General features: G+C 46.4%; 1 protein-coding gene across 16 annotated transcripts in view; it reads left to right on the plus strand.

Annotated features, from left to right (window-relative positions):
- PTPRE (protein tyrosine phosphatase receptor type E) overlaps window positions 1-14,419 on the plus strand; it is a 182,526-nt gene extending 168,107 nt beyond the window's left edge. For 10 of the 16 annotated variants that reach the window (XM_045361738.3, XM_074000831.1, XM_045361737.3 and 7 more), the window contains 6 exons: window positions 522-656; window positions 3,946-4,071; window positions 4,959-5,125; window positions 6,887-7,022; window positions 11,414-11,522; window positions 13,020-14,419. In XM_045361738.3, the coding sequence (XP_045217673.1) occupies window positions 522-656; window positions 3,946-4,071; window positions 4,959-5,125; window positions 6,887-7,022; window positions 11,414-11,488 (639 nt within the window). In that variant the 3' untranslated portion in view covers window positions 11,489-11,522; window positions 13,020-14,419. Of the gene's footprint in view, window positions 1-521; window positions 657-3,945; window positions 4,072-4,958; window positions 5,126-6,886; window positions 7,023-11,413; window positions 12,612-12,953 lie in introns of those variants that run through there. The other 6 variants (XM_074000828.1, XM_045361735.3, XM_074000827.1 and 3 more) reach the window with 2 other exon arrangements.
- The last annotated feature ends 6,175 nt before the right edge of the window (window positions 14,420-20,594 follow it).

The following is a 20,594-nucleotide window of genomic DNA, read 5'->3' on the forward strand; positions in this document are numbered from 1 at the left end:
TTCTCTCGTGTGATTTCTGCACTGTGTACTCACGCGGACAATACAGTTACGTGTTCAGGGCACATAGACAGAGGCTGTCTTCATGCACAGCGGAGTTCGCAGAAGAAGGGCAAAAGGGGGAATTGCAGCCAAGTGTATGTTAATATTGCCATTTTCAGATGAGAAAATTGTGCCAGAATCCAGGGGACTCCATGCTGATCTAGCTGAAACACACAGAAACATGTCAGAATCTAAGCCACCAGGTGCTGTTCAGATGGCCGCAGGCGACTACCAGTTCATAATACCCATTTGTTGATGACCTCAGGGGCTGATGGTGATGGTTATGGTTTCAGATAAGCGAGCCTCTTGACCTGCTTGTCAGGTGTGTGCCTGAGTGCTCGTGCCAGCTGGGGTCTGGTGCCAACCATGGAAGATGGGAGAGTTTTCCTCATTAGGCCTTAGGCTGTCCTAAACTTAGGGAGCAGGTAATGGAGCCAGGATGGAAGGAAGCTGGACGTTAACCTCTGCGCCTCCATTTGAAGGGCTACCGACAGAAGGACTATTTCATCGCCACCCAGGGGCCACTGGCCCACACGGTTGAGGACTTCTGGAGGATGATCTGGGAATGGAAATCCCACACTATCGTGATGCTGACGGAGGTGCAGGAGAGAGAGCAGGTGAGGGGTGCCGCCCGGTCCCGGCCCTCCAGGGGCAGCCTGTGCACCTGAGGCACTGTCGCCATTCATTACAAATGTCCCACCCGCCTTCAGTGCAAACACATGGGTGAGACCAAGCCAGGACCACTAGGGAGGGAGAGAGGTTGGAAATGAAAAAGGTTTCATTTCACCCTTTCCCTTTTTGGAAGTGAGGTTTAACCATAGCTACCCGTTGCCCTTTATTCTTAGCCTACATGTTATTTAGCCTGCCCTGAAATTTTGCCATTTGGTATTGGCCAAGATTATAACCTGTTGAAGAAAAAGACATTTATTGGCTTTTTTCAAGACATGAAGACATAGGCACTGATATGTGTGCCTAATGGATATTGTCCTAGTAAATTGAATGAGTTAACTCTTCCTTTTTACAGAGATCCACCCCTGGCCTTCTTGTATTGCATTTATTTAATAACATAATAAACACTCGTGAACTCACCACCCAACAGTAAACCCAAGGTTTTACCAACAATGTACCTCTATCTGGGTGCTCCCCCAAGACATGCTTACTGCTGTGTATTTGTGTTTTTATTCCTTTGCTCTAAAAAGGAACAGTTTTACTGTCATATAATTCACCTATAATTCGTGCAATTCATCTTTTTAAAGGGTGCAATTCAGTGAATTGTAGTATATTCACAAAGTTGTACAACCATCACCACTATCTAATTTGAGATCATTTTCATCAACCCAAAAGGAAACCTTGTGCCATTAGCAGTCACTCCTCGTTCCTTCCTTTCCCTAGCCCCTGGCAACCACTAATCTGCTTCCTGACTATGGGTTTGTCTGTTCTGGACATTATTATAAGTGGAATCATACAGTGTGTGGTCTTTTGTGATTGGGTTCTTTCACTGAGCATCATGCTTTCAAGGTTCATCCATGTTGTAGCATGAATCAGTAAATCATTCTTTTTTATTGACAAGCAGTATTCCCTTGCGTGGCTATACTGCATTCTGTGTATCCAGTCATCAGCTGATGGACATTTAGGTTGTTTCCACTTTGGAGCTATTATAAATAACACTGCTTAGCTGGGTGCAGTGGCTCACACCTGTAATTCCAGCCCTTTGGGAGGCCTAGGTGGGCAGATTACGTGAGGTCAGGAGTTCGCGGCCAGCCTGGCCAACATGGCAAAACCCCGTCTCTACTAAAAATACAAAAAGTAGCTGGGTGTAGTGGCGGGAACCTGCAATCCCAGCTTCTTGGGAGGCTGAGGCAGGGAGAGTCGCTTGAACCTGGGAGGCAGAGGTCGCATTGAGCTGAGATCACGCCATTGCACTCCAGCCTACGTGACAGAACGAGACTCCATCTCAAAAAAAAAAAAAAAAAAAAAAAATGCTGCTTGAACATTCAGGTGGTAGTTTTTGTATGGACATGCTTTTTCATTTCCCTTGGGTATATACCTAGGAGTGTATATACTAGGAGTGGAATTGCTAGGTCACCTCATAACTGTCATAAACTTACTGTTTGACATTTTTGAGGACCTGCCAGGCTGTTTTCCACAGTAGCTGCCCCATTTTCCATTCCCACCAGCAATACATAAGGTTCTAATTTCTCCACATCCTCACCAACATTGTGATTGTCTTTTTGATTAAAGCCATCCTAGTGGATATGTTCTTTGCTTTTTTAAAAAATATTTTTAAATCACATCTATTTATGCCTACAGAGACTGTTGTTTAGTTTTACTTGTGTTTGAACTTTATATAAAGAGCATCATTACAGCATGTTGTCTTCTGAGACTTGCTTCTTCCACTCAAACCTGTGCTTTTGATATTGTTCTGTGTTGATGCTTCTGCTGCGGTTCATTCGTCATCATTATTTCATTATATTCCACCGCACAAACTATATCCTGCATTAGCTCACGTATTCCTTCTCCTGTCATGGACACTTGAGTTGATTTCATTTCATTGTTTTACAAACAGTGCTACCTGTACATTCTTTTTTTTAAACTTTAAGTTCTGGGTACAAGTGCAGAATGTGTAGTTTTGTTACATAGGTATACATGCGCATGGTTGTTTGCTGCACCTGTCAGCCCGTCATCTAGTTTTTCAGCCCTGCATGCATTAGCTATTTGTCCTAATGCTCGCCCTCCCCTCCCCCTCCACCCCACAACTGGCCCCAGTGTGTGTTGTTCCCCTCCCTGTGTCTGTCTGTTCTCCCTACCTGTATATTCTTGTACATGTCTTATGCTGCACTGGGACTAAGATGTATCAAAGAGCCAAAATGCTTCATTGAAGAGTATGTGAAAGTTTGAATTTGCAAGATAATTCCGAATTGCTTTCCAAAGTGGACATCAGCAATGTATGAGATATCATTCATCTGCATACCTAGTATGGTATTCTCAAGGTGCCCTAATGATTGTTAATTGAAAATTAACAAAATATTGTTCGTTGTGTAATTATTGTGTAAATATTTTCTTTTTGTGGCTCTGATTTGCATCTTTCTGATTCCTACAAGGTCAACCCCATCACTTCATGTGTTTGTGGATGACATATTTCCTCTTGTGTCAAATGCCTGTTCCTGCCTTTCACTGATTTTTCTATGGGGTTATTTGTCCTTCCTTATTGATTTATAGGAGCTCTTTACATAATCTTGATACTAATTCTTTACTGGTTTTATATATTGCAAACATCTTATTGCAATCTGTGGCCTGTCTTTTCACTCTTTTAATGATGTCTGTTGATGAAGAAAAGTGAATTTTACTGTAATCCAATGTTTCAAATTGTCGCATCATGATTGGTTAGCTGTTTGGGCTCTTGTCTAGTAATCCTTGTGTACCTCAAAGTGAAAAGATGTTTCTTCTTCCAAGAGTTTCACAGTTTTGTTTTTCACCTTAAACCTTAATCCATCTGGGTTTATTTTTATTAAGGTTCAAGGCCACTACACGTGGAAGTGCAGGGTGTTCACTGCTCAGTGAAGGAAGAGCTGGGGACACTCACATCAGCCCTGGTAGAGTATGAGTCAGGGATCCAATTTCATTTTCCCCAGGTAGAAAACCAATTTATCCAGCCCCATTTATTGAAGAATCTCTCCTTTCTGCCATATGTTAAGGTTTCATATATACATGTGTGTCTGTTTCTAGACTCTGTTCTGTTCCCTGGGTCAACAAGCATTAAAAGGCATTTATATTCATATTCATTTTTTTTTTTTTGGTCAGATGAAATACATTAACTGGTTTGAGAACAATTCTGCATTATAAACTCAAAATCACCAGCAGCAAATTATTTATTATAAGACTTACATTTTTATTTTATCCCCTAAGGATAAATGCTACCAGTATTGGCCAACCGAGGGCTCAGTTACTCATGGAGAAATAACGATAGAGATAAAGAATGATACCCTTTCAGAAGCCATCAGTATACGAGACTTCCTGGTCACTTTCAATCAGGTATTGTTGAACTAGCTCTTTAAACCCTTGTGAATTTAGTGAACCACGCCCTCCCTCCTGGTTCTGCTTGTCATTGAACCAGAATGTGGCCCTGCACCTGTCCTTTTCCTTCACATAGTCCCATCGGCTATGAATGGCCAATGGGTTTCAGAGACAGTGGCAGGCCTCCTGTACAATTCTCATCTCCCTGGCCACCTACCTCCCATTTATCTCTCAGGAGAATTATATTAGCCATTAGTTGGGGCAGGAGGAACAAAGGGGACTAATGAAGCCACAGGGGCCTCTCTGGGGCTCTCCTCCAGATGCCTTCTCAGAGCCACCCAATTGTCCCCATTTCCACTGGGTCCTTGGTTCTGCTCACCCTCTCTCCTTGGCAAAGAGTGAGGACTCGGGGTCAGCCGTGGGTAGGATGACTCACTTGTGCACAGGACTTGATGCTGAGCTCCAAACGGTCAGTACCATGAAATGCACCTGCACTGTCTCCTCTATGCCAGCCACAGAGCCACCCCGGCCGCCAGACTCAGATGCTGCTCCTTTGAGCTTTGAAGGGAAAGGCTGGACCCTGCCTTCTTGAGAAAGTGATTCCCTTCTCTCCAGCAGAGCTGCCAAGGATCCCGTAGGGGTTGGGCGGTCCTCGAAGGGCTCCAGGGGATGTGCTCTGGGCGGCTTGCTCCGCCTCGCAGAAGGAAGCACAGCCAACCACTTGCCGCCTTCTTTAGGGCAAGCAGTTTTCAGCCTTCTCCTTCAGGCTGCCTCGGTGGGGACGCTGGCAGCACAGAAGGCTCAGGGAGGGCTCCCAGCCTTGGCCAATCCCTGAGAAGGCAGGTGGGGCTGGGGCCTGTTTCCCAGCAGGCAGGCAGTACTGAGACCCCCTCTCCTCCCTGCAGCCCCAGGCCCGCCAGGAGGAGCAGGTCCGAGTAGTGCGCCAGTTTCACTTCCACGGCTGGCCTGAGATCGGGATTCCCGCCGAGGGCAAAGGCATGATCGACCTCATCGCAGCCGTGCAGAAGCAGCAGCAGCAGACGGGCAACCACCCCATCACTGTGCACTGCAGGTGAGCCCCCAGCCGAACCCTCCAGGTGGGGTGGACACAGGCTGCGCGCCCCCAGTACCCGCAGCTGGGGGCAGCAGAGCCTTGTCGCTGCCCCGGCCATGCTATTCCCTAGCGTCTCCTCTCTACCTCTCCTTACACACACGCACACACGGCTTCACTTAAGTACATACATGTCATCGTATCATACATAAGATGCATACATGTCATCTTAACATACATGCAGAATGCACTTCAGAGGGAGAAGTTAGGAAATCACTCAAACACACATTTCCATGTGCTTTTGAAGTCATCAAAAATTGCCAGGCAGAGCTCGGAGGAGCACACTCCCGGACTTCAAGTTCCTGGGCAGGTTTTGAGAGACTGCCTGGCTGAGCTGCTGTGCCTACACCCGCCCTCTCCCGTTGGCTGGGATTCCTGGCCATATGAGGAGTCCCAGCTGGGATTGTAGCCACGCTGGTCCTGTAGCCTCAGCCTGGCTCCCAAGTCAGGCCCAAAGGCAGAGGGATACCCGGGGCACGTGGGACACCACTTAATCCGCAGATGAAGGCGTGAAACACAGCATTCCCGAGGGCAGATGCACAAATCCGGCCAAGCCCACGGGCCGCCCACTCGCCTGCCTTCTGTGCCTCTGTGGTTCTGATCCTGCTGTACACTTCTGCTGGCAGGGACCTTGACACCTGGCAAGGTTCTTCCAAGCAGGAGCTTGGGGTGTTCTATCCTTGGGTGGTGCTAATGTGCTCCTAAAACTGCAGTTCCATTTCTTGTCTCATACCAGTGGTGCCCACCCTTTGTGACTGCCTTTCACCCCCACCCACTGTCCCACCCATTATAGCTGGCAGAGCTCTCTCCCCGCCTGGACCCCGCCGGGGTGCACTCCTGGCCTGGCCAGTAGGTGGAGCACACACCTCGGTTTTTGGTTTTCCTGGCACCTTCCAAGTAGTCATTTAGGATAAACTCGAAATGAGTTCCATGGGGCACAGGAGATGCAGAGATGAACAGGATCCCACCTGTGGGAAGGCAGATGTGGGACCGATCATTGCGGCAGGTCAGAGGCCTTGGAATAAGCCCACACGTGAGATTATGGAGCATGGAGGGCAGCCAGGCATCTCCGGAAGACCTGCTGGAAGAGGCCGGTCCACCCCTCCTCCTCCAGCCCAGTACACCCGGGCTCTCCTACCAGGGCCTGGGCTCTGCTCTTGTGGGGTTTGTCAGCAAATGACCATGGTAAATGGAGGTGACTCAAATCGGCCTTGCTGGGAAGTGTCAGTTGACTGTTTCTGCTTGTGAATGTCCTTAAACTGCCCCTCCCTTTCGGCATCACCGACACCCCCGGCCCAGTAAGGAAGGGGGTATGCCAGGATTACCTCCTCCCTAGACCTGAGCTGGGAGGGTTTGCATTTCGGACAAGTTCCCAGGTGCCAACCGTGCTGCTGGTCCAGGGACCACACTTTGAGAACCATTGCCCTACACAAGAAGAGGGGAAATGGTGACACTTGCTTAAAAACTTGTCACTGGTCCTGACTCATTTTATAAAATATTGGTCTACTGTAATTAGGGAGGTGTCTTAGGAATTTTACGTTTGCTAAATCTTGCTCAGAAGCTAAGCTACATACAAATGATCAAAAAAAAATTCAGTTACACTGAGATCATTTTCAGCGATTGTTGCTTCAGTGCTGATATGCAGGGGTTGGTTGTCAGCTCTCTGTTTCTCATCCCCAAGTGCAAGTCGGATGATCTGCATTAAGCACTTTTTCTCTGCAGTGCCGGAGCTGGGCGAACAGGTACATTCATAGCTCTCAGCAACATTTTGGAGCGAGTAAAAGCCGAGGGACTTTTAGATGTATTTCAAGCTGTGAAGAGTTTACGACTTCAGAGACCACATATGGTGCAAACCCTGGTAAGAATCTGAATAAGGATGTTACCAGAAGAGTGAAGAATTATTTCATGTTGTATTTGATACATGTTTCATTAAAGGACCTTAAGTACATGGGGGAGGTGGGAAGGTAAAATTCCCAGGGGAAAGGGCCAGCTGCAATGTTTCGCAGTAAACCTCTGCAGAGCCCTCCTTCCTTGGGTTCTCTGACTTGGGTGTCTTCTGGGCAAGACCCAGGAGGAGGGGCCTGTCCACCAGTTTCAATGTCTGAGACCACTTGGAGAGACGCACTGAGGATAGGAGCTTTTGTGTCAAAGTGAACCATTCTGCGAGATTCCTGTGTTCACTGAAAAACATACTCTTATCAAGTTCAGAAGCAGCACTGAAATTTAAAATCCTGGTACCTCTCATTTCAATGTTATACTCATCCATGTGGCTTATTTTCCCTGCCTGGGTCTCACTCAACCTCGGATACTGTCCAGGGGCTGCAGGAATCCCTCTAATGTATGAATACTTTTCCCCGTACATTCGCTTTCATTTCGAGGACTCCTGCTTTCTGGTTTTCAGAAGCGATTCCTCCTCACCAAATACGCCTATAGTTCCTGCCACTCACCCAGCGAGTACAATTTTAAAGCCTGTTACAACACATCATTTTCCCCAAAGCTTCCCACTTCAGACTTGTCCTCCCTGCCTGCTCACTCTCCACGCTAACAATCCTGGCTCACCCAAGCCCCTGTGCATAGAGAGGAGGGAAGGAGGCCCTTCCACACCCGCCTCACAGCAAAGCACAGCGGGAGTGAGGACACCTGAGCTGAGGGCGGGTCTGTCCATCCACACCCCGATTGGGCTAGAGCGCGGTTCTCCACCCTGACTGCACAGGAGACCCACCTGGGCACGTTTACCGTCTTCCATTGCCCAAGCCGCCCTCAAACCAATTAGGTGGAATCTCTGGGGGTGGGATCCCTATACTGAAAGACACCCCCTACAATGTGGTATCAAAATGAATACAGGTTTGAGAGCCAGTGGACTAGAAAGCTGGGTGCCTCCTGGGTCCCTCTCCCTCCTAAGTCTGCCGTCTGTGCCGGGATGGATACCTGGGTGGCTGAAAAAGATGGGAGAAGCAAGGCACCTGGGGCTCTCCTGCTGGTCCCGGAGCCCTGGCCCCAGCACTGCCAGTCCTTGAGGGCTCTGGGAAGAGGCTGGAGGCCTGATTCATGCCTCCTGGAGGTCATGCCTGCCTCTGATAGTCCACGCTGCAGAAATACACAAACTACAGCAGTTTTGCAAGTGGACAAAGTGACAGACCATGCCCAAGAGAGGTTTTAAATCAAAATAACAATAGTAATTAATAAACACTTAACAGGAATCCTGGTGCAGTGGCTCACGCCCATAATCCCAGAACTTTGGGAGGCCGAGGAGGGCGGATCACTTGATCTCAGAGTTCGAGACCAGCCTGGGCAACATGGTGAAACCCTGTCTCTACTAAACATACAAAACTTAGCTGGGCATGGTGGCACATGCATGTAACTCCAGCTACTTAGGAGACCGAGGCAGGAGAACTGCTTGAGCCAGGGTGGTAGAGGTTGCAGTGAGCCAAGATCACGCCACTGCACTCCAGCCTGGGCAGCAGAGTGAGACTCCATCTCAAAAAAAATAAAAAAAATAAATTAATTAATTAAATAAAAAAGACTTAACAAGAACCCCTCAAAAAGAAATCCAGTTTTGAAACTATGAGCCAGACTTTCTGGTTTCTTTCCTGTTGTTAATTTTACGCAGGATTCCCCAGGCAGTGCAAGTGGCTTTCGTCCTGCCTGCGCAGCCACCTCGGTATGAAAGAGGCAGCAGGTGTCCCTGCAGAGATTCGGCTTCCACTGTCCTCCAGATTCACAGCTGGACTCCCTCGGGGCTCTGTGAACTTGGACAAGCTCCTTCCACTTTCTGGGCTTCAGTTCTTTTCTGTGGAAAATAGGGGTGATGGTGTGTTAGAATGGTTAGATGGTGTGTTAGAATCACTGTGTGAAATTTGCTTTAAGTACATCAGGGGCCCTACTAGTGCCTGGCCTCTGGGACGTGCCCAACGACCTGTAGCAAAGACCATCTCTCTAAGCAGCAGCATACAGCGTTTCCCTAGTCTTTTTGGGGACTCACAGCTCTCATTAATCTGCCTGGTCTGGTCAATATATTCTATTTTCGAGACCATCTAGCCTCCAGGTGTCCTCCCGTCTCAGCTCTGCTCTTCCTGACCCCAGCTTGCCCTTCCATGCTCCCTGACTGGGAAGCTGCCCTCAGATGTTGTATGGCTGTCACCTGTGCTCTCTTGCCTGGTAACAGCTTGACAGAGCACTTTGCAACCTGACTTTTAGAGTCAGGGTCTAGTCCAATGCCCAGCCCATGGCGAGGGCTCCAGAGCAAGTGGTGAATCAGCAAACGAATGAGGGAGAAGTGAGTCACTAAATAACCATCAGGTGTTGGGTGCAGTGCAACCAGGTGCCTTACAGACGTCTTTCTCATTTCATCTTCACCAGCTGCTTGCCCTTGTGCCTGCCTCTGTTCACAAGGAGTGTTCTGCAGGCACCTCCAGTTAGGACGGTTGAGAAGCCTGCCCGAGATTTTCAAGTATTAAGTGTCAGAATGAGATTCAAACTCTATCTGACTCCAGAAGGGAAGGGCTTAACTAGTACTCTATGCTGCCAGACCTCATATTTGGCAGGGATATTTTGGCAAAAAAAACACAGGCGCAAAAACATCTTTGAATAAAGAGATGATGGCTGACATGCAGGTTGATTTAGCCCTGCAGGTGGGCACAGTGGCCCCAGAACCAGTTTCCAATTGCTGAGCACTCAGGGAAGACTTGCTTCCAGCATCCTAGGTAGGCTTTGGTTGGAACTGACATTCCAAAGGCCGCAAGTACATCTGTTTTCCTGGAGTCTGTGGCTTGACCAGAAATGTCTGTCTGTGACCTGAGGTGTGGCTTGTATCATCCCAGCACACTCCAAAGTACACTTCATCCATCACTGTCCCCAGTCACTTGTACTCAAGACAACATGGGATGGTCAGCAGTTAGCTGCTGTGTTTGCTATGAAAACAGAGTAATTAGTGATCATCTCCATTTCCATCCCAGACTGAGCCAGCTTTGATATTCAGTCGATGTTGTTTTAAGTTGATATTCGGTTGATGTTGCTTTAAGTTGGAAAAGTCGATGTTGCTTTAAGCTGTTTGCCTCTTTAAAGAGAGCCTGTATATTTATTGAGAATTCCTTCTAGGAATTCAATTCCTTTTCCTTCTGAAGGCTGGGTGATCAGCTGTGTGTCTTAGGAGCCAGAAGTGAGGACCCTAGAATCTGGTCTTGGCTCCTCCAACAACTTCATGCAAATTTAGGAGCAAAGTTTCAGGCTCACCTTTTCCTTCTCTGGAAAACCCAGCTCCTTCCCATCCTGGCCAGACCGGGACTCAGGAAGGGCTAAGCTAGCTGTTTGGCGTCTTTCCATCCAAAAGCATTTAGATATTTGTTCACCGTGTGCTAAGAAGAGCCCAAGTCGAATGTGTTGGAAAGAAGCAGGGAGGTGCTGAGGACAGCTCTTGGCCTCTCCAGTTTCCCAAGCCCCTATGCCAGCCCCAAGCTCCAATATCTCACCCAGGGGTCTGGAGGACCAGCCTATATATAAAACAATGTCCTTCTTGTATAGTAAATTTAGGCTTTAAAATAATCTAGATGTGCATTTTATTTAACTTTTATAGATTACTTTCTTACTTTATGAAATTTATCGGGCAATGTTAGTACTCTGATTTTTTTTTTTTCTCTTTTTTTTTTGAGACAGGGTCTCACTGTTACTTAGGCTGGAGTGCAGAGGTGCAGTGGCACAATCTTGGCTCACCGCAATCTGCCTCCTGGGCTCAAGGAATCCTCCCATCTCGGCTTCCCGAGTAGCTGGGACTACGGGTGTGCACCACTATGCCCAGCTAATTTTTCTATCTTTTTTGATAGAGATGGGGTTTCACCATGTTGCCCAGGCTGGTCTGAAACTCCTGGGCTCAAGTGATCCTCCTGCCTCAGGCTCTGAAAGTGCTAATATTACAGACATTGAGTCATTGCACCTGGCCTGGTTCTTTTTTTTTTTTTCAATTCAAAAATAGTTGTTTTCCAGTTTCAATGTGAAAGCTACAGACATTTTACTCAGTCCATTAAATACACTAACTTGAAATGTTAATATACTGACACATTCGATGTAGGAACATAGCTTTATTTGGAATTCTGTATGTGCCTAAAAACCAATTATGATGTGCATAAAGGTATATGGTATTTTAATGAATAGTCACACTTATTGATGCCTTGTTTTTGACTATCTCTCCTGATTAAATTAATCAAATATATTTTTGGGAATAACATTTTAATGTGTCCTTGTTTGTCTTTTCAGGAACAGTATGAATTCTGCTACAAAGTGGTACAAGATTTTATTGATATATTTTCTGATTATGCTAATTTCAAATGAAGATTCCTGCCTTAAAATATTTTTTAATTTAATGGTCAGTATATTTTGTAAAAATCATGTTAATTTATTTCATAGTTGACATTAATATCTTCCCTAATTTCTTTGTATATATTTTGTTATGCCTTAAAGGCCACCTGCTATAAAGTTGTTAAATCTTAAATATGCTTTTTAAAAATTGGAATAATGTATTAAGGTCAAATAATATCTCATAAAATATATATTTCTGCTAATATTAGTAAATATATTAATTTTTCATTAGATTCATATGGTTTAATTTCACACATTCAACACCTTTAAATGTTGTAATCTTAATATGCAAAGTGTGCCCCCACAAGATACTAAACACAAAGCTCATATTAAGAAAACAGTTGAGGACTCAGAAGTCAGTTAAAAATGCACTTTCCTAACACTGATTTCACAACCCCGAACAGCAGCATTTTTGGAAGGCAACCTGTTCCTGATGATACAATGTAAATGGGGACTTCTGTAAAGTTCTCAGTTCCGGCCCATGTGGTTTATCTTTACATTTTAAAGATGAAAAAATCTTTACAACCTGGATCCAGGTCTGAAACACACTAGAGTAGCCGGCGAATGTAAGTAATATTTAAAAATGCTGTGTCTACACCATCAACACTGTGTCTACACCATCTTGGCTGGATGAGAAGAGATGTAAATGCCGGGTGGTCCCATGGACCCGTGGCCTTGGGTACAACAAAACCAGCCATCAGAGTTGCACCCCGAAGCACCACCTGCTGTCCGGCTGCCTGTCTGGCCCAGACAACCCTCAGAAAATCAAACCAGCTGCCTCTCCCATTGTCCCCTCCCATTCTGCCACAGCAGCCTGTGCTGCTCCAGTGCTATGCCTGGAGGCTCAACACGAAACGTCCCATCCAAACGTTCAGATGAACTGAGCACCTTACACACGTAATACAGAGGAGCACACATTGGGATAGAAACAGTAGAATAACCACAGGCAATTAAACTTTAAATTTTCTGAGCAACATTTTGGTATTTAAACATTTCTTGTAAAAAGCTAAGATTGTTTGTAAGAAAAGAATCCCTAAAACCTAGATTTATACCATTTTTTTAAAGTCCCACCTTTCAATGTTTAATAAAAGAAAAAGAGAAATCCTTAATCTAAAAGCTAAATTATTTTTGAATGGAAATACTACTGAGACCATTGACCTTGGATAACAGTAACGATTCCATTGCCAGATAAGATTGGCTGATGGGGGAAAAAAAAGAATGGGTGTGAATGTACCAACATTGAATTTTATAGCAGTTATCTTTCTATGGCCATTAGGTACCTAGCAGATGAGCACAATATAAACAGAGATATCTGGCCTCCCTTACTACTAAAAGCATTTAACACGTGCATTTTTGGTACGTTTTTTGTTTCCTAAAAGCTATATAAAGGCCTTATTTGACATTTTCACTGATAACTGATCGCACCCTCGTGTTGCAGTGTTCGTCCCTATTCATTGATGGTGTGTGCAAATGCAACCCAGGACACATTATTGTTCCATAATAGGCTCACAGGGAATCAAGCTTCTCGCCCACTCCATGGCTCCGAGCCCCATCCAAGGGCAAGACTTGGTGCCCAGCTGGAAGGACGAAAGCGCACTTCGTGACCGCCATCCTCACCAGCTGCACGCCCGGGCTGCACACTGCTGAATGTGCTCTTCTCTCCTTCTCTGTACAATGATTCAGCATCTCGGTGGAAGAGGAAAATGGAGCTTTTTGAGGTTCACCAGGTCCCTTTTGTTTTCATCGTTAAAATTCCAAACCCAAAGCCTTTTTTTGACTGAAGGAGAAGAGAGGGAAGTAAGTTTCTGTTCAGCACCTGAACCTAGAAACAGAGCCAGCTTGCTACAATGAAGGTGACATTTCTCTGGTCATTTATTTGAGAGTTCGAAGTCAAAGTAGAGGGGCACAGGCTTTGGTTCATGTCTAGGAGCCCTCTGTCAGAATCCTTGAAGCCCTTTAATGGTCTAACCGGCATCTCTTGTATCAAGAAGTACCTTTAAGGTAGACCTTTTCAGGGTGCCCTCAGGAAAGGGCCCTGCTCACGTTTTATCCTGTCCCTAGACCAACCCCAGGTGTCCACTGCAGGGGTTCTGCCTGTTCCCAAACCTTTTCCATTCCAGGAACAAAGGAGAAGCCACTTTCCCCGGGACAAAGGACTCTCCCTTCCGCTGTGCTGTCCGGGGCAGCATTCCGCTTTAGGGGGGAAGTCATTACAGTCTCATGGCCTCTACCGAGGTCCCAGTTCACACAATCTCCTGGGCCTTAGGGCAACTCACACTGGGGGAATCAACCCCTGGGGGACTCAGTATCTTCTCCGTACAACCTGGAAAGTTCATCTCTTCTTTCCTTCGGTCAAAGAAAGTCCATTGTACATAACAAAACAGCCCCGAACAGCCCAGTGCCGACACCGTTGTTCCTTTCACATTTTCCTTTGTTGCATGCAGTTGGGTTCAAATACCAAATAGTGATTAGAAGATGACCATTCTGATCTGTGTGTGATCTGGTCACTGTGTGACTGCCTTTATGGTTTCTCTCCATGTGCTATACGAGTGAAGAATGCATACCGGTGTTTCAAAAGGTATTTTTACGTGTTTTTAAACACTTTTTAAAATGAGCCTGACACCTGTGTTTCAGCATTTGGAGACATACCCATGTTATTCTTTTAAGTGTATGATTACGGATACTTTTTCGTTTGTTTGTTTAACCAAGTTGTGTTTAATTTATGTGCAATCTTTATAATATATGTATGTTATTAGTTTCAACTATCATATTTTCTTTAATTACATTTATAATTTGATCTTGCTCTGATTATAATGCCAGTGAATGTTGCTGAATTCTTTGTATATGCAAATTGCAAGATTTAAACCATTCTGATGCAAGGATAAACCTTTACTTTGACTACCAGCCTGTGTCTTTTTCTTCAGATCTCTTACTTTTATTCCTGTGCAAAAAAAAAAAAAAAAATTGCCTGCTATAAGATGGGGTTTGCTGTTGTGGGCCCTTTTGTTATTGGTTTCTCCCTATGAGTCTGTGGGTCCCAATGTCCCATCCTCGACAAGCAGCGTCCACTCTGCTGTGGATGTGGTCTCGGCCCTTCCCCGGGGGTTAGCAGACCTGCACATGTGAAGGTGCAGGCACAGCTGGACACAGTGGGGAGGGGCACAGGGAGCCAAGGAAAAGGAAGTATGGAAGAGGCATAAAGAAAGTCACCAACTGGGCATTCACCAGGGGCCAATGAACCCAAATAGAACTGCCTGAGACCAGTGCCTCAGAAGGAGCTGAGGTCTGCCAAAGTGCACTTGCCAGACCAGCCTCAAAAGCAGCTCCTATCAACAGAAACACAGGACACTGAGTGCTGAGGGACCTCAGGAGAGACAGGCAGGTTGCCAATGGCACCGATGAGTGTGTGTGTCTCAGCAAGCCACTCAGAGGAGCATTACTGAGACCACACCGAGAACTCCACTCTGCAGAGATGCACAAGGGGTCTCTCCACATCTTATGCATGAAGGAGCAGGATGCTGGAGCGCTGACCCACAGCTCTCATCCACCAGGTGAAAGGTTGGTTCCAGGGCTGCCAGCTCCCTGGCACATGCATGCCCCACTTGTGGGCCTACTGTTGCCAAAATCAGAGGATCGCCCAGGGACAGTGGCACACAACATCCAGGCATCTGTTGTGGTCACCAAGCTCCCAAGCTTGGCCTCTAATGGCTTGCATATTGGGCGTGGCAGCTGTGTGTCAGTGAGGAGCAATGTTCATCCCAGGGGGGCTTTGGGCCACCTGCTGGGTTGCTGGGAGGGCAGCTCCGGGGCTCAAGACAGCCATGCCCCAGCCAGATCTCACACTGCCACCACCACATTCAGTGCCCACAGCTGGTCTCCCACTTGGCCCAGGGTCTAACAGAGCCAACTGCCTCTTGTCTCAAAGGATGGGGCAATACCAGCAATATAGGGAGACATGTTTGTTACAAACATTCAAATCAAACAAATACACCAAGAGCATTTAGCCCGTTTCCTGACTCCTCTCCCCATCTCATTCCATTGATAACTTTGGAGTACATCTCCAGACAACACTCTGCAATTTAAATCTGTATAGTTCCAGAAACATATACATTGTTTGCTTTTATGAACAACAGTCAAACTCCTGGTATATCATCAAATCCAGGACTACCATTGTCAAAACCACTTTATGTTCTGCTAAGAAAGCAAGAATACTGCCATTTATTCCTGTAAGATCCCACCAATTTTGTGATAATCCTGATGTTAAGGAGGTTAATATGTGAAAGCACTGTATGTTACAAGTGACTAAATCTGCCACATATGGGCAGTTTTGCAGATGGCCCTCTTTGGTCAACATCCTGCCTGGCCATGTCAGCACTTACAGAGCTACCTACTTCTGTGTAATGGCTGCTTGGCATTCCACAGTATAAATATAACGAAGTCTGTAGAGTCACCTCCACCTCCCCAGTGACAGACATTAACTTGTTTCCACGCTGCAATTCTATAATTCAATTGTATAATGAATACTCCTGCATTTGTGTATGTTTGCTAATGTGCAGACTAGTTCTATGGGAGAATTCCCTAGAAGTGAAGTTTCCAGGTCAAAGGGCATGCACATTTTAAATTTAAGTAGAAAACACCAAATTGTCACTTCCAAAGGATCTTCCCAGGCACCAACTCACCAACAGGGCATGATGGCGTTGTCTCCCTAGAAGTCACTCACCCAGGACATTAGCAAACCTTTTAGTTTTTGCACACCCGAGAGGCAAAAAAAAAAAAATCAGACTTCATGTGAATTTGCATGTCCCAGAGTTCTATTGGGTTGAGCATGTTTTCATACATGCGTTATTTATGTTTCATCAGTGAAGCACCATTCAGAGTTTCATCCATTTTCCTCATTGTGCCAATTGAGTTTTCCTTGTTGGTTTATTGTCAATCTTTTATTATTATTATTATTATTATTATTATTATTATCATCTTGTTTATTGTCAGTCTTTTGAAAACACCGGTACTAACCCTTTGTTTTTCCTATTATAACTGTGCCCCTTCTGTTCCTTTATCAGAGCGTCTCTGACAGCTGTTTAATGTACTTGCCAGGAAGCAGCACCAAGTAATGCACCGACACTGTCACCCGGCATGTTGTGGCAACATCCTAGTCTCATCTCAAATAAGACTCTGGGCTTCTTCCAGGGATCACACCAAGTTTCAAGAAACACTTCACAGGATCAGGTTCCCCTCCAGAATTCTAGGCTAAAGGAGCCCATCTGTGCCTTAGAAACCAAAACCTGTTTCCCTCTTGCATATGGACCAGCAGCCTTTGCTATAAGCACTCAGAGGCCCCGGCAGAGGCTTGACCGAGGTGTGAGCTTCACATTTGGCTCTGCTCTGGATGCTGAGGTTACATGACAGTGCCCTCCTTCTGAAAGTAACACATCCCCACTCCATCCAGAAAAGCCCCATGGATTAAAGTTATGTCATCCTGATGTGGCTGCGTTGCCACCTGCAGGAGTGTCTGCCAATGACCATGCACCTGGAGGTTTGTGTCACTGAGCGGCCAGCATGTGGCTGAGGTGTGGGGTTGCCCCTCCTTTCCCAACCACTGAATCCTGTCCGAGGTTGCCTAGAGCATCCTGCCCTCACTGATAGCCCTTTCCTGAGCAAAACCTCCCTCAAAGATGCAAACGGACACCATTCAGAACAGAGGCCAACAAACACAACAGCGGTTCTTTGGGGCCCTTTTGTGGTGAGCACTAATGCTGTGATTAGAGAGGATATCTGAATGAGCACGGAAAATCCCAGTGGTTTTTCAGTAATCGCTATTAAGATGAAAGCATAAGCACATTATAACAATTAGCCCAGAACGACTATGATAGTAACAATCAACATATTCACTTCATTCCTCTTTTCTTATTTTCAAAATATGTATTTTAGGTTTATAAAGTGAGCCATATACACAAATAGTTCTCATTCCATGAGCACCTATGTGCTGGGCCCTTTATATGGGTATTATCTGTACAATATCCTCTCAAGGGCTGAGAAACAGAGGCTTCCAGAGGATATGAAACTAGACCAAAGTTAGGTTGGAGGTGATAGAAGAGACGGAATTCCAACCCAGGACACCCCTATGCTGCTGTGGCCCTTCTAAATTCAGTCACTCTGTGTAACTTGCCCTTTTTTGAGCTGTTATTAAACAACACTGTGGCACATTAAAAATACTTGAGAAGGCCACGCATGGTGGCTCATGCCTATAATCCCAGAACTTTGGGAGGCCAAGCTGGGCAGGCCAGGAGTTCAAGACCAGGCTGGGAAATATAGCAAAACCTTGTCTCTACTAAAAATAAAAAAATTAACCAGCATGGTTGCAAGCGCTTCTAATCCCAACTACTCAAGAGACTGAGGCACGAGAACTGCTTGAACCCGGGAGGCAGAGGTTGCAGTGAGTAGAGATCGCACCACTGCACTCCAGCCTGAGAGGCAGAGTGAGACCCTGTTTCCAAAAAAATGAGAGAAAATCATTTAGTTAAGTAGCTACAGTTGACTTTATGGAGTCGCCGTTTGCCATGTTGACTCTCAATGACAGCCCAGGATGTGGGCTGGGGCCTGACCCCTCTTCCCTGACCAAACTGACCACTGAGCATGGCTCTCCCTCCCTTCCTCCTCAGCCTCTCCAGATGGTGAGGAGCCCTAGATGCACCCACCTGCAAACTTTTATCTCACTACAACAGAAAGACCTCTTCTTCAGGACTAACTGACCTACTGCAGGCTCCTGCCCTTGGAACTTGCCAGCAAATTCACTCGCAGGATCCATGTCAAATCAGGGTTGCCAGAGGAAAGTCAGGGCATGTATTTTCATCTGCTGACTTGGGGCTGCCCTGGGTCAAATCCCCGTCCCTCAACTCAGCACCTCTGTTCCAACAAAGCAGACACGGCTGTGGTTGCAGGTAGTTCTCGAAATACAGCAGGCCATTCCTGCAGGACTAAAAGTGGCTGCGATGACTTATTGGCCAAGAGAGAAAATGACCATCCAGTCAAGTCGTAGAAATGAAAATGGAACGTAATGAACCAGTCTCTCTTACACTGGCCTGTCTGCCCCACCCACACTTAGTTTCTTTCCCCACTCTTCCTATAATAAAAATACCATGGGTTTTAAGACCATTTCATCACACACTTTGTTGGGCATCTCCTGTGGCTGGTCACTGGGATATAGTAACCAGGAAATACATAGTCGGCCCTCATGAATGAACAAAACTTACAACCCCAGGAGGGGAGCCAGAAACTCAATTAGTGGTCTGGTGTCCACAATGCTACGTGCTACAAAGAGGTACAGAACAATTTCAGGCAAACTACGAACCTGCCCCAGCCTGGAGGACAGGCATGGGGTGAGGTAGCCCACAGGCAGGAAGCCGCCCTTAAGCTGAGTTCAGGACTGGATGCAATGATCTTGGTGGGGCCGGAGTGAAAGTTCCAGGCAGCGAAAACGGCAGGGAGTGTGTGCTGGCTGGGGATGCCTGCCAAAGGCAGGCAGGAGACAGTGGGTACAGTTGAGTAAGAAAGCTCAGGAGAGGCTGGGGGACCAGATCGCACAGGCCCTGGGAAGCGAAAAAGTAAAAACAGCTTCTATTTATCGGGAATGTCCTATCGCACGGAAATTCACTTGGAAACTGAAGCTCAGAGAAGTTACCATGCCATGGTGGGAATGGGTGGGTATTTGTTCTCAAATGTAGTCAGCCCAGGGCAATGGGCAGTATTTGTCAGCTCCCTCCCTCCCCACCATACAAAGTGAAGGAGGGTTGTGTAGAAGTGGTGTTCATCTACTAAACACAGCGGTAGCCCTTGAATGAATGTTTCTAATCCGTCAACAGCCCTGGAAAATGAAAACCACTCTTAGCATGTTCTTGAAATACTATAGTTACCAGGGTGAGAACAGGTGCTGACACACTTCAGCAAGATTTCTGGTTAGAACTGAACTCTAAAGGATTTTTCTACTAAACAAAATATTCCACTCCACAGGCATATGGCTAGATACAATTTTTCTCTATGTAGGGTTCATAATTACTACTAAGTCTGAAGTGTTAGAACAACTTGATCATAGCAACATTCCTACTAAAGGTTTTGAAGTTGGCCTACCTAGAAGGAAGCATTTATGCCTCACACCTTCCAAAGTGCCTCCACTAAGAGCCGCTCCTCCTTGAATACCCTCCCCTGTTCTGCCCTGGCGCAATCCCCGTACTCTTTGCAGCCCTGTGAAGCCCTTAGATGTCCCCTCCCTGCCCTTCTATTCCCTCCCTCAAGCAGAATGTCATTCTCCCTTATGATCATGGATGATGCTGTTATAACACTATCATGGCAGCCAATACAGCACAAGTCAGTACCACTGATTTCTGCATTCATTCAGCGAATATTCGTGTCACGTGGCTCCCCGCCAGACACTGGGGAGACAAGCGTGGAGATGGGGGTGCAATGACCACACAGGGCACTTGCTGGGGGACAGCTACCCTGTCTGGTGTGTTATCCTCACCTGCATCTGCCAAAGTGGGTGAATGGGGAGTCCAGACAGGTGACCTGGGGGATGGTGGGCTATTCTCTGATTTGGGGAACACAGAGAGGAGGGGGGACAAACTGGAAAGTAAATGGAGATGAACAACAGTTATGTCTACAGGCCTGAAGCTGGAGAAAGATGTCTGAGCTTCAAAGGAGATTTTGGAGGCAGCGGCTCACAAGGAAGCGATCCTGAAATCGTGGCTGAAGGGCTGAGTGCTCAGTCCCTCCAAGGACGATGATGCTTTTCAGAGTACTGGTGTCACTTCATATACCGGGTGGCATTGGGCTGTCAGAGTCAGAAAGAGAACAGGCAGGAGCAGAATCAGTAAACTTCTGAAGCTTTCAACGACAGGGAAGCTGGAGAAGATGAGGAGCCAGGTTGAGGTCATGATGCGCCACAGCCCGGGACCCTGAGATCCCGCGGGCGAATGTCTCAGGTGAGAGCAGTCCTAGTTAGAAAAGTATTCCTGAGAGACAAAGGCAAGCCATGAGTCACTCCTTACAGAAACTCACTCTTGGTCCCTAAAGATGTGCTCACAAG

This window comes from Macaca fascicularis, chromosome 9 (assembly GCF_037993035.2).
Source record: "Macaca fascicularis isolate 582-1 chromosome 9, T2T-MFA8v1.1".
Classification (NCBI taxonomy): Eukaryota; Metazoa; Chordata; class Mammalia; order Primates; family Cercopithecidae; genus Macaca; species Macaca fascicularis.